The sequence below is a fragment of the Triticum aestivum genome, chromosome 6A, assembly GCF_018294505.1.
Source record: "Triticum aestivum cultivar Chinese Spring chromosome 6A, IWGSC CS RefSeq v2.1, whole genome shotgun sequence".
Lineage (NCBI taxonomy): Eukaryota > Viridiplantae > Streptophyta > Magnoliopsida > Poales > Poaceae > Triticum > Triticum aestivum.
The window spans coordinates 464633145-464647033 of NC_057809.1; the positions used below are offsets into that span (position 1 = coordinate 464633145).

Below are 13889 nucleotides of genomic sequence, written 5' to 3' on the forward strand. Positions count from 1 at the left end.
TTCAATGTGGAAAAATGCAGATCTGCACGACGGCCACCTGAAATGATGTCAATAAGTGGTTTGTAAATCATATATGATGTCTTTGCAGTATGCGTAGGCCTAGTGCAACGAAAGGAGGAGGAGCCATACCACTGGGGGGCGAATGTACCTCGGCGGCATGTCGGATCTAGCCATAAAAATCCACGGAAAATCATACGATGCCAGAAATCCTCGGGACCTGGCACGGTGTCGTCATATGGCCCTTGTAAGGTGTGGTGAAAATTTGAGCGTGTTTCGCAGAAGTCTGACCGGCGACCACTTGTAAACCGCACCATCTTTGGGTTAGTATCTTGCTATAGAGAGATAATGTTTCGGTTTGTGAAGGAACTGCGTTGCCCGTTGCTCCGTTGACCTCGAAAATTTTCATGCTCTCAAAGGGGGCCATTTCATGAAACGTGCCAGGACATGGCATTTTTCGGGCACGCCTGGAATATTTGAGACATTTACTGCATCCGTAGGGTTTCAATGCGGGAAATCACATATCTGCACAGCGGCCACCTGAAATGATGTCCAAAAGTGGTTTGTAAAATCATATATGATGTCTTTGCAGTATGCGTCGGCCTAGTGCAACCAAAGGAGGAGCAACCCCACCACGGGGAGGGGCGAATGTACCTCGACGAGATGTCAGATCTAGCCGTAAAAATCCACGAAAAATCATACGATGTCGGAAATCCTCGGGACCTGGCACGGTGTCGTCATATGGCCCTTGTAAGGTGTGGTAAAATTTGAGCGCGTTTCCCCAAAGGCCCCCGACCACACTCGTAGACATGTGAAGAACAATCCATGGTGGGGGATTTTTTTCACATACTCCTGCATCTTACAAAAATATAAGAAATTGCCACACATATTATATCATACGTGTCTGCACTGTGTAAAAATCTCATGAATTGATTACGCTTCAAGTGTTCAGGAATATTCATGCAACGCCAAAACCGCAGAAGGATTGCTTCGATTGCATCGCCGTTCATGAGGGCAAACCTCACACCGGAGCCGCGTATTGCCTCTTTAGACATGGCACCACATCTTTCGACATGTATGAGGACTCGGTGCGATGCTCTGGTGGCATTGTCCCCCCCCCCAAGGCCCCCGGTTAGCCGAACCCTGGACAAGTTGACCCGGAAATCTACGCCTTTGACTTTCACCGGACGATCTTTGACCAATGGACGTTTTCACCTGGTTGTGATAGGTCGGCCCATAGGAACACTTGAGAACAAGGTCTAGGACAAACCCACCATAAGATTCCCTTCGTGTCAACCCGACATGGCCGTTTCCTCCCTCCAAGTGACAACGGCATCGGCGTCCATGAAGGGTCACACTCCTGAGCCAGTTGCCTTTGCACCCGCCACCACAATCCTTGAAACAGTCTGATGAAGCAAACATGATTTAAGTTTGTTCAAATTTGAAACATGGTATAGCACATAATCCTTTCAAGATTCTGATAAAAAACCATATGAATTTCGTCAAAATCAATCCAAGTATCAATTACTTATGATTTTAATAAAGCAGAAGGACCTATATGCAAAAGTACAGGAGGCCACATTTCTAACATACTCAAAAACAAAAACAAACTGGATATTCATAATCTATGGAAAATTCTACCCTAAATCGATGTATAATTTGTGTATGTTTAAGTTTAGATAAGTTAGATTTAAATTAAACAAAATTTAACTTAAAAAATAAAAATAATTAAAAAAACAAATAATATCTATGCCTACGGCCATGCCGTAGGCATAGTTCTCGGCCAGGGGCTGAAACTATGCCTACGGCTTTGCCGTCGGCATAGATCTGCCACGTGGCAGCTCCTAGTAAAAAATATAGATAATATCTATGCTGACGGCCGCCGTCAGGGCCGTCGGCATAGATTTGACGGTGTCAGCCCGCCGTTTGTCCCTGGGCCACCAGGGCCACATCTATGCCGACAGCCTAACTATGCCTACGGCCACCGTAGGCATAGATCGATATATGCCGACGGCCTAACTATGCCTACGGCTGCCGTAGGCATAGATGGAGGTATGCCGACGGCTTCTCTATGCCGACGGCTTTTCCCAGGCCGTTTGCGTAGCTCGAGTTATGCCGACGGCCCCGACAAAAAGCCGTCGGCATAGATAAGGCCGTAGGCATATAGGGTTATTCCGGTAGTGGTGGTTTCACTTGCTTCGTAGGTTGATATGTATTAACTTATCATGTGAGGAGGATGTGTTTCATTGGAAGTTGCCGTTTGGAATCTTTTCCATCTAGTTATTATAGATTAACACCAGCCCTATTTTTCACAAGTGTTATATTTGGCATATTAAAGTTTCACTAAAAATTAAGATTTGTATGTGGTATGGATAGATGGGTGGTATCAACAAACAATTAATGAAACGATAGCTTGTCTGTTTACCACCCATCTTTGGTTTTCTACTCATATCTAGCATATTACTCTCCTTTCGGAACAAAAATCAAGACTTATTTTGGTACTACTTCAGTATTGAGTGTCATAGCCACCACCTTTTTCTTAGAACGGAGGCAAAATAGTAGTCCTTATCTCATTAACCAACGAAGTTATATGGATGCCCATTAGCATTATAGCTACTTCTAGTAGTACAGACGGTAAGTTTGACCTTACAACAAAGTGCGCTTATAACAGGTCCAGATTGAACTTCTCAGCATGTGCGTTTTCCTATTGTACAGTCTACTAATTTTTTACACGACTTTGGCTGGCATTTTTCGTAGGTACTACTGCAGATTAGTAATAGTTCGGTTAGCTTTTTCCTTCCACACCAACTCGTCACGTTCTCCCCAATAATTCGCCACGTACGTCTGAACCCCCGGTCCCAAGTGCTTCACTATAAATACTGACCTCGTGACCAGTCCTTCAACTCACCCAACGAACATTCGAGCTAAGCTTATCTAGCTCGCAGCCTCTAAATTTTCGAGCTCCTGGTGCCAGTGTTTGCTAGCAAGCTACAATCTGCAGCAGCAGCAATGGCGAAAACTTGCACCCTAGCGCTGCTTGGCGCGCTGGTAGTGCTCTCGCTTCTTGTGAGCCCCATTGCTTGCTCCCGCAAGCTCGCCAAGGTGGGCGGGCACCACAAACCTGCTCCAGTCAAGGGCCACAAAAACCAGACCACCACTAACCCCTCCTCGTCCGCCGCATACGGCGGCGGCTGGTTGCCCGCCGGCGCCACGTATTACGGCAACCCCAACGGCGACGGGAGCGACGGTTAGTGCCTTGCTTACTTTACTGTCAGCCTTATGTCCATAATCCATGGGACCTACATTCATCGAGCTGAAAGATAGTACTGATGACAAGAAAACAAATTTGCAGGCGGAGCGTGTGGCTACCAGACCGCTGTCGGGCACCGGCCGTTCTCGTCGATGATCGCCGCCGGGAGCTCGCCTCTGTTCATGGCGGGCAAGGGCTGCGGCGCGTGCTATGATGTAAGCATAACTCACCAAGCCCCTTCCATTAATGGTGCAAAGTGGTCGGCTCAGCTGGTCCTGACAAAATGTGTTCATGTCGCGTACGCAGGTTAAATGCACGAGCAACTCGGCCTGCTCCGGGAAGCCTGTGACCGTGGTGATCACCGACCTGAGCCCCGGCAACCTCTACCCCGGCGAGCCGTGCCATTTCGACATGAGCGGCACCGCCCTGGGCGCCATGGCGAAGCCCGGCATGGCCGACAAGCTCCGCGCCGGCGGGGTCATCAGGATGCAGTACAAGAGGTACGCAGCACGACCACATAGGATCCTCTTCAGTCTTCAGCCTACAGTTTACACGGAAAACAATGGAGTAAATGTGTAGAGCTGATCTTGGCGTTCCTGTTAACCATGGCAGGGTGCCATGCAAGTACCCCGGCGTCAACATTGCCTTCAGGGTGGACCAGGGCGCCAACCCCTTCTACTTCAAGACCCTGATCGAGTTCGAGGACGACGACGGCGACCTCAAGGCAGTGGCCCTCAAGGAGGCCGGCAGCGGCGCCTGGACGCCCATGGCGCAGGACTGGGGCGCGCTGTGGCGCCTCAACAATGGCAGGCGGCTGCGCGCCCCCTTCTCGCTCCGGCTCACCTCCGACTCCGGCAGGAAGCTGGTCGTCAACAACGTCATCCCCGCCAACTGGAAGGCCGGGGCCACGTACCGCTCCCTGGTGAACTACCCCTGAGTCACGGCCATATTTACCTGCTCCGTGTGTGAATTTTATTTATACCGCGAAAAGAAAGAATGTGCGTCCGGGTGCTGCGAGGGCGGCGTCAGATGAGGAGGAGGAGCTTGCAAAACTGTGATGTTCCCTCCCTGGTCTCTGCATTCCCCTAGTGATGTATCATGTGTCATTAATCCGTCTGTAATTTTCCTCTCTTTTTTTGCCTTCCTCTGCTTGCTTTGTCACCGAGGAGACGACTGAACTGCAGCTAAAATGCTGCATGTCGATGTACCAAGTTGTGTGTTTTTTTTACCACGCAATCCTTGAGAGAAATGAAATTCCACGGTTACTACTTGCTTATTAAAGGGGAATTACAGAGGATGCAAATTACCGATGCTCTGTACTAGGAACACCGTTGCCGCCTGGGCACTGGGAACCACCGGTAGCTGCGGTATTGATTCTGCTCGCCTGTCATGCCGGCGGCTTGCCGAGGATGACACATGCGATTCTCCCGGAAACGTAGACAAAGGAGCAGAGCCTTGAATGTTGCGAATACTGATTGCCCTACTCAATTATTAACACAAACCGTTCGTTGAAAGTACTTTTAATGAAGGAGCTTCAGTTGTACACTTGCACGTACATGTAGGCACTACTCTGTGAATATGCGTACAAAATCTTCGGTTGCGTCTTTTCGATAAACAGGGCTTGGTTGTACTACACTACCGCTCGGTATTATGAGGGCATGTACAATGGTGGCATATGGACACATATGCTTCATGATAAAAAGTAATTTGAGACAACTATATTTATTTTTTCTTCCCAATGCAAGCTACCATTAGTGGATCTTATTAAAAAAATAAGAAAATAAAGACTCTAGTACACATGCATCTTTACTTTCACTTCAATCTTTTCAGCTTTTGTCATCGGACCACACCTTTTCTCTTCAACCACCCGCCTCCTGGAGAGGATCCCGCTTCCCTATCTGAACCTACTTTACGTCATATCCGATCCTACATGGCATGCGAGACATCACCTTAAGGCTATGCATTGTGCATGCCCTGAACTGGATAGCGGCCAGCCGGTTTCGCGTGTGGCTCTCACAAATTAAGACAATCCACTTATAGAAATTAACATCCATACCCAATTTTCTACACGAGTGTGCATTATACTCATAATAGTTGAAGGTCGTGTGTATAAGTAATATTTAGTGGATTTGCTATTTCTATTATGTTCTTGTCCAAGTCGGTATAGTTTGTTCTCCCGCGACAACATTTTTCCGAAACTATTACCAGAGAGAGGTCCCCACCTGAATATTATCTCATTTTAAAGAACAAGACATGTTGATTCTATTTTTTTAGACGAAACCGTAGAACAATTGTTCTACGGTATTTTCATATATAAAGCACAAAAAAAACAAAGTCTCAAGTACAGATTAACCAATGCCCACTCTAGGAAACATAAATAAACAAAAATTATTCTGGTTCTAACATGTTAGTAACCCAGGTCCTGATCTTGTCTGCCTTCTTTGCTTTAGCTCTCAATTCTGATGCACATAAACCCTCTTTGAGGTAGAATTTTCATGTATTGAGATGAGGAGGTGCATATCTAAAGACTTTGTCTTTTCTAACCGACCATATTCCCGAGCAGCCCATGATGATTATGTCAAAAGCAATCTCTAATGGCAAGGTGTTCAGGGCAAGTGAGATTTCATCATGAGGTGAGACTCCTCTTTGTTTATCTGGAAGAATTAGATCCCAACATGCCATGGCAAATGGACAGTCTCAGAAAAGATGTAGGGATGTTTCTTCAGTATGGTGTCAGCATAGAGCACAATTGTAGTCAGGTAGATACATGCTTTTGCAATGAAGCATATTCCTGAAGAAAATATGCCCTAGAGGCAATAATAAAGTTATTATTTATTTCCTTATATCATGATAAATGTTTATTATTCATGCTAGAATTGTATTAACCGGAAACATAATACATGTGTAAATACATAGACAAACAGAGTGTCACTAGTATGCCTCTACTTGACTAGCTCGTTGATCAAAGATGGTTAAGTTTCCTAACCATAGACATGAGTTGTCATTTGATTAACGGGATCACACCATTAGGAGAATGATGTGATTGACTTGACCCATTCCGTTAGCTTAGCACTTGATCGTTTAGTTTGTTGCTATTGCTTTCTTCATGACTTATACATGTTCCTATGACTATGAGATTATGCAACTCCCGTTTACCGGAGGAACACTTTGTGTGCCACCAAACATCACAACATAACTGGGTGATTATAAAGGTGCTCTACAGGTGTCTCCGAAGGTACTTGTTGGGTTGGCGTATTTCGAGATTAGGATTTGTCACCCCAATTGTCGGAGAGGTATCTCTGGGCCAACTCGATAATGCACATCACTTAAGCCTTGCAAGCATTGCAACTAATGAGTTAGTTGCAGAATGATGTATTACGGAACAAGTAAAGAGACTTGCCGGTAACGAGATTGAACTAGGTATTGGAATACCGACGATCGAATCTCGGGCAAGTAACATACCGATGACAAAGGGAATAACGTATGTTGTTATGCGGTTTGGCCGATAAAGATCTTCGTAGAATATGTAGGATATGAGCATCCAGGTTCCGCTATTGGTTATTGACCGGAGATGTGTCTCGGTCATGTCTACATAATTCTCGAACCCGTAAGGTCCGCACACTTAAAGTTCGGTGATGATCGTAATTAGGGTTTTTGTGTTTTGATGTACTGAAGGTTGTTCGGAGTCTCGGGTGTGATCACGGACATGACGAGGAGTATCGAAATGGTCGAGACATAAAGATTGATATATTGGAAGCCTATATTTGGAGATCGGAATCATTCTGGGTGAAATCGGAATTTTACCGGAGTACCGGGGGGTTACCGGAACCCCCCTGGGGGTTAATGGGCCTACATGGGCCCTAACGGAGAAGAGGAGGGCCGGTCAGGGCAGGCCGCGCGCCCCCTCCCCCCTAGTCCGAATAGGACAAGGAGGAAGGGCGGCGCCCCCCTTTCGTCTTTCCCCCTTCCCCTTTCCTTCTCCAACAAGGCAAGAGGGGGGAGTCCTACTCCCGGTGGGAGTAGGACTCCTCCAGGCGCACCCCTAGGGGCCGGTCGCACCTCCCCCTCCCTCCTTTATATACGGGGGCAGGGGGCACCCCATAGAAACAACAATTGATCTCTTGATCTCTTAGCTGTGTGCGGTGCCCCTCTCCACCATAATCCACCTCGGTCATATTGTAGCGGTGCTTAGGCGAAGCCCTGCGTCGGTAGAACATCATCATCGTCACCACGCCGTCGTGCTGATGGAACTCTCCCTCAAAGCTCGGCTGGATCGAAGTTCGAGGGACGTCATCGTGTTGAACGTGTGCAGAACTCAGAGGTGCTGTGCGTTCGGTACTTGATCGATCAGATCGTGAAGACGTACGACTACATCAACCGCGTTGTACTAACGCTTCCAGTTTCGGTCTATGAGGGTACGTAGACATCACTCTCCCCTCTCGTTGCTATGCATCACCATGATCTTGCGTGTGCGTAGGAATTTTTTTGAAATTACTACGTTCCCCAACAGTGGCATCCGAGCCAGGTTTTATGCGTTGATGTAATATGCACGAGTAGAACACAAGTGAGTTGTGGGTGATATAAGTCATACTGCTTACCAGCATGTCACACTTTGGTTCGGCGGTATTGTTGGATGAAGCGGCCCGGACCGACATTGCGCGTACGCTTACGCGAGACTGGTTTTACCGCCGTGCTATGCACACAGGTGACTAGCGGGTGTCAGTTTCTCCAACTTTAGTTGAACCGAGTGTGGCTACGTCCGGTCCTTGCGAAGGTTAAAACAGCACCAACTTGACAAACTATCATTGTGGTTTTGATGCGTAGGTAAGAACGGTTCTTGCTAAGCCCTTAGCAGCCACGTAAAACTTGCAATAACAAAGTAGAGGACGTCTAACTTGTTTTTGCAGGGCATGTTGTGATGTGATATGGTCAATACGTGATGAGATATAAGTTGTTGTATAAGATGATCATGTTTTGTTGAAGTTATCAGCAACTGGCAGAAGCCTTATGATTGTCTCTTTATTGCATAAGATGCAAGCGCCAAATAATTGCTTTACTTTATCGCTATGCGATAGCAATAGTTGCAAGAGCAATAGTTGGCGAGACGACCATGTGACGACACATTGATATAGATCAAGGTGATGGAGATCATGGTGTCATGCCGGTGACGATGGAAATCATGACGATGCTTTGGAGATGGAGATCAAAGGCACAAGATGATGATGGCCATATCATGTCACATATTTTGATTGTATGTGATGTTTATCTTTTATGCATCTTATCTTGCTTTGATTGACGGTAGCATTATAAGATGATCTCTCACTAAATTTCATGATAAAAAGTGTTCTCCCTGAGTATGCACCGTTGCCAAAGTTCGTCGTGCCCAGACACCACGTGATGATCGGGTGTGATAAGCTCTACGTCCATCTACAACGGGTGCAAGCCAGTTTTGCACACGCAGAATACTCAGGTTAAACTTGACGAGCCTAGCATATGCAGATATGGCCTCGGAACACTAAGACCAAAGGTCGAGCGTGAATCATATAGTAGATATGATCAACACAGTGATGTTCACCATTGAAAACTACTCCATTTCACGTGATGATCGGTTATGGTTTAGTTGATTTGGATCACGTGATCACTTAGATGACTAGAGGGATGTCTATCTAAGTGGGAGTTCTTAAGTAATATGATTAATTGAATTTTAATTTATCATGAACTTAGTCCTGGTAGTATTAGCATATCTATGTTGTAGATCAATAGCTCGCGTTTAGCTCCCATGTTTTATTTTTGATATGTTCCTAGAGAAAACTAAGTTGAAAGATGTTAGTAGCAATGATGCGGATTGGATCCGTGATCTGAGGTTTATCCTCATTGCTGCACAGAAGAATTATGTCCTTGATGCACCGCTAGGTGACAAACCTATTGCAGGAGCAGATGCAGATGTTATGAACGTTTGGCTAGCTCAATATGATGACTACTTGATAGTTTAGTGCACCATGCTTAAACAGCTTAGAATCGGGACTTCAAAGACGTTTTGAACGTCATGGACCATATGAGATGTTCTAGGAGTTGAAGTTAATATTTCAAGTAAATACCCGAGTTGAGAGATATGAAGTCTCCAACAAGTTCTATAGCTAAAAGATGGAGGAGAATAGCTCAAGCAGTGAGCATGTGCTCAGATTGTCTGGGTACTACAATCGCTTGAATCAAGTGGGAGTTAATCTTCCAAATAAAATAGTGATTGACAGAATTCTCTAGTCACCACCACCAAGTTAGTAGAACTTCGTGATGAACTATAATATGCAAGGGATAACGGAAACAATTCCCAAGCTCTTCGTAATGCTGAAATCGACGAAGGTAGAAATCAAGAAAAGTATCAAGTGTTGATGGTAAACAAAACCACTAGTTTCAAGTAAAGGGACAAAGGGAAGAAAGGGGAACTTCAAGAAAAACGGTAAACAAGTTGCTGCTCAAGTGAAAAAAAACCAAGTCTTGACCTAAGCCTGAAACTGAGTGCTTCTACTGCAAAGGGACTGGTCATTGGAAGCGGAACTACCCCAAGTAATTGGCAGATAAGAAGGATGGCAAAGTGAACATAGGTATATTTGATATACATGTTATTGATGTGTACTTTACTAATGTTTATAGCAACCCCTTAGTATTTGATACTAATTCAGTTGCTAAGAATAGTAACTCGAAACGGGAGTTGCAGAATGAACAGAGACTAGTTAAGGGTGAAGTGACGATGTGTACTGGAAATGGTTCCAAGATTGATATGATCATCATCGCACACTCCCTATACTTTCAGGATTAGTGTTAAATCTAAAATAAATATTATTTAGTGTTTGCGTTGAGTATGAATATGATTGGATCATGTTTATTGCAATACAGTTATTCATGTAAGTTAGAGAATAATTGTTGTTCTGTTTACATGAATAAAACCTTCTATGGTCATACACCCAATGAAAATGTTTTGTTGGATCTCGATCGTGGTGATACAATTTTTATAATATTGAAGCCAAAAGATGCAAAGTTAATAATGATAGTGCAACTTATTTGTGGCCCTGCCGTTTAGGTCATATTGGTGTAAAGCGCATGAAGAAAATCCATGCTGATGGGTTTTTAGAATCACTTGATTATGAATCAGTTGATGCTTGCGAATCATGCCTCATGGGCAAGATGACTAAGACTCCGTTCTCCAGAAGAATGGAGCGAGCAACAGATTTGTTAGAAATCATACATACTGATGTATGTGGTCCGACGAATATTAAGGCTCGCGGCAGGTATCATTATTTTCTGATCTTCACAGATGATTTGAGCAGATATGAGTATATCTACTTGATGAAACACAAGTCTGAAGCATTTGAAAAGTTCAAAGAATTTTAGAGTGAAGTGGAGAATCATCGTAACAAAAATAAAAGTTTCTACGATATGATCGCAGAAGTAAAATATTTGAGTTACGAGTTTGGCCTTCAGTTAAAACAATGTGAAATAGTTTCACTACTCACGCCACCTGGAACACCACAGTGTAATGGTGTGTCCGAACATCGTAACCGTACTTTATTAGATATGATGCGATCTATGATGTCTCTTACCGATTTACCACTATCGTTTTGGGGTTATGCATTAGAGACAGCTACATTCACATTAAATAGGGCACCATCTAAATCCATTGAGACGACACCGTATGAACTATGGTTTGGCAAGAAACCTAAGTTGTCGTTTTTTAAAGTTTGAGGTTGCAATGCTTATGTGAAAAAGTTTCAACCTGATAAGCTCAAACCCAAATCGGAGAAGTGCATCTTCATAGGATACCCAAAAGAAAATGTTGGGTACACCTTCTATCACAGGTCCGAAGGCAAGGTATTCATTGCTGAGAATGGATCCTTTCTAAAGAAGGAGTTTCTCTCGAAAGAAGTGAGTGGGGGAAAGTAGAACTTGATGAGGTAACTGTACCTGCTCCCTTATTGGAAAGTAGTTCATCACAGAAATTTGTTCCTGTGACTACTACACCAATTAGTGAGGAAGCTAATGATGATGATCACGTAACTTCAGATCAAGTTACTACTAAACCTCGTAGGTAAACCAGAGTGAGATCCGCACCAGAGTGGTACGACAATCCTGTTCTGGAGGTCATGTTACTTAACCATGACGAGCCTACGAACTATGAGAAAGCGATGATGAGCCCAGATTCCGCGAAATGTCTTGAGGCCATGAAATCTGAGACGAGATCCATGTATGAGAACAAAGTATGGACTTTGATTGACTTGGCCATCGATCGGCGAGCCATTAAGATTAAATGGATTTTCAAGAGGAAGACGGACGCTGATAGTAGTGTTACTATCTACAAAGCTAGAATTGTCGTAAAAAGGTTTTCGACAAGTTCAAGGTGTTGACTACGATGAGAGTTTCTCACTCGTATCTATGCTTAAGTCTGTCTGAATCATGTTAGCAATTGCCGCATTTTATGAAATCTGGCAAATGGATAAACAAAACTGCATTCATTAATGGATTTATTAAAGAAGAGTTGTTTATGATGCAACCAGAAGGTTTTGTCAATCCTAAAGGTACTAACAAAATATGCAAGCTCTAGTGATCCATCTATGGACTGGCGCAAGCATCTCGGAGTTGGAATATATACTTTGATAAGTTGATTAAAGCATATAGTTTTATACAGACTTGCGGTGAAGCCTGTATTTACAAGAAAGTGAGTGGGAGCACTACAGCATTTCTGATAAGTATATGTGAATGACATATTGTTGATCGAAGATAATGTGGAATTATTCTACAAAGCATAAAGGAATATTTGAAAGGAGTTTTTCAAAGAAAGACCTCGGTGAAGCTGCTTACATATTGAGCATCAAGATCTATAGAGATAGATCAAGACGCTTGATAAGTTTTGAAATGAGTACATACCTTGACAAGATTTTGAAGTAGTTCAAAATGGAACAGTCAAAGAAGGAGTTCTTGCCTGTGTTACAAGGTGTGAAGTTGAGTAAGACTCAAAACCCGACCATGACAGAAGATAGAGAGAGAGAGAATGAAATTCATTCCCTATGCCTCAGCCATAGGTTCTATAAAGTATGCCATGTTGTGTACCAGACCTATTGTATATCCTTCCCTGAGTTTGGCAAGGGAGTACAATAGTGATCTAGGAGTAGATCACTGGACATTGGTCAAAATTATCCTTAGTGGAATAAGGATATGTTTCTCGATTATGGAGGTGACAAAAGGTTCATCATAAAGGGTTACGTCGATGCAAGTTTTGACACTGATCCAGATGACTCTAAATCTCAATCTAGATACATATTGAAAGTGGGAGCAATTAGCTAGAGTAGCTCCGTGCAGAGCATTGTTGACATAGAAATTTACAAAATACTTACGGATCTGAATGTGGAAGACCCGTTGACTAAACTTCTCTCACAAGCAAAACATGATCACACCTTAGTACTCTTTGGGTATTAATCACATAGCAATGTGAAATAGATTATTGACTCTAGTAAACCCTTTGGGTGTTGGTCACATGATGATGTGAACTATGGGTGTTAATCACATGGTGATGTGAACTATTGGTGTTAAATCACATGGCGATGTGAACAAGATTATTGACTCTAGTGCAAGTGGGAGACTGAAGGAAATATGCCCTAGAGGCAATAATAAAGTTATTATTTATTTTCTTATATCATGATAAATGTTTATTATTCATGCTAGAATTGTATTAACCGGAAACATAATACATGTGTGAATACATAGACAAACAGAGTGTCACTAGTATGCCTCTACTTGACTAGCTCGTTGATCAAAGATGGTTAAGTTTTCTAACCATAGACATGAGTTGTCATTTGATTAACGGGATCACATCATTAGGAGAATGATGTGATTGACTTGACCCATTCCGTTAGCTTAGCACTTGATCGTTTAGTTTGTTGCTATTGCTTTCTTCATGACTTATACATGTTCCTATGACTATGAGATTATGCAACTCCCGTTTACCGGAGGAACACTTTGTGTGCCACCAAACGTCACAACGTAACTGGGTGATTATAAAGGTGCTCTACAGGTGTCTCCGAAGGTACTTGTTGGGTTGGCGTATTTCGAGATTAGGATTTGTCACTCCGATTGTCGGAGAGGTATCTCTGGGCCCACTCGGTAATGCACATCACTTAAGCCTTGCAAGCAATTCAACTAATGAGTTAGTTGCTGAATGATGTATTACGGAACGAGTAAAGAGACTTGCTGGTAACGAGATCGAACTAGGTATTGGAATACCGACGATCGAATCTCGGGCAAGTAACATACCGATGACAAAGGGAACAGCGTATGTTGTTATGCGGTTTGACCGATAAAGATCTTCATAGAATATGTAGGATATGAGCATCCAGGTTCCGCTATTGGTTATTCACCGAAGACGTGTCTCGGTCATCTCTACATAGTTCTCGAACCCGTAGGGTCCGCACGCTTAAAGTTCGGTGACGATCGTAATTAGGGTTTTTGTGTTTTGATGTACCGAAGGTTGTTCGGAGTCCCGGATGTGATCATGGACATGACGAGGAGTATCGAAATGGTAGAGACATAAAGATTGATATATTGGAAGCTTATATTTGGAGATCGGAATCGTTCTGGGTGAAATCGGAATTTT

The 13889-nt window shown here is 43.7% G+C and overlaps 1 protein-coding gene across 1 annotated transcript; it reads left to right on the forward strand.

Moving 5' to 3' along the window:
- Positions 1–2903: 2903 nt before the first annotated feature.
- LOC542806 (expansin-B11) lies at positions 2904–4523 on the forward strand. The gene is made up of 4 exons (XM_044550572.1): positions 2904–3244; positions 3350–3462; positions 3554–3747; positions 3860–4523. Exons 1-4 carry the CDS (start codon positions 3007–3009, stop codon positions 4182–4184), a joined length of 870 nt encoding a protein of 289 aa, XP_044406507.1. The 5' UTR covers positions 2904–3006; the 3' UTR covers positions 4185–4523.
- The last annotated feature ends 9366 nt before the right edge of the window (positions 4524–13889 follow it).

What these genes read in the sequence shown, in the direction of transcription:
- LOC542806 (XM_044550572.1), top strand. Translation starts at nt 3,007, where the DNA reads ATGGCGAAAACTTGCACCCTAGCGCTGCTTGGCGCGCTGGTAGTGCTC. An exon ending in CAACGGCGACGGGAGCGACG is followed by an intron (nt 3,245 to 3,349) that starts GTTAGTGCCTTG and finishes ACAAATTTGCAG; the next exon opens with GCGGAGCGTGTGGCTACCAG. An exon ending in ATCAGGATGCAGTACAAGAG is followed by an intron (nt 3,748 to 3,859) that starts GTACGCAGCACG and finishes TAACCATGGCAG; the next exon opens with GGTGCCATGCAAGTACCCCG.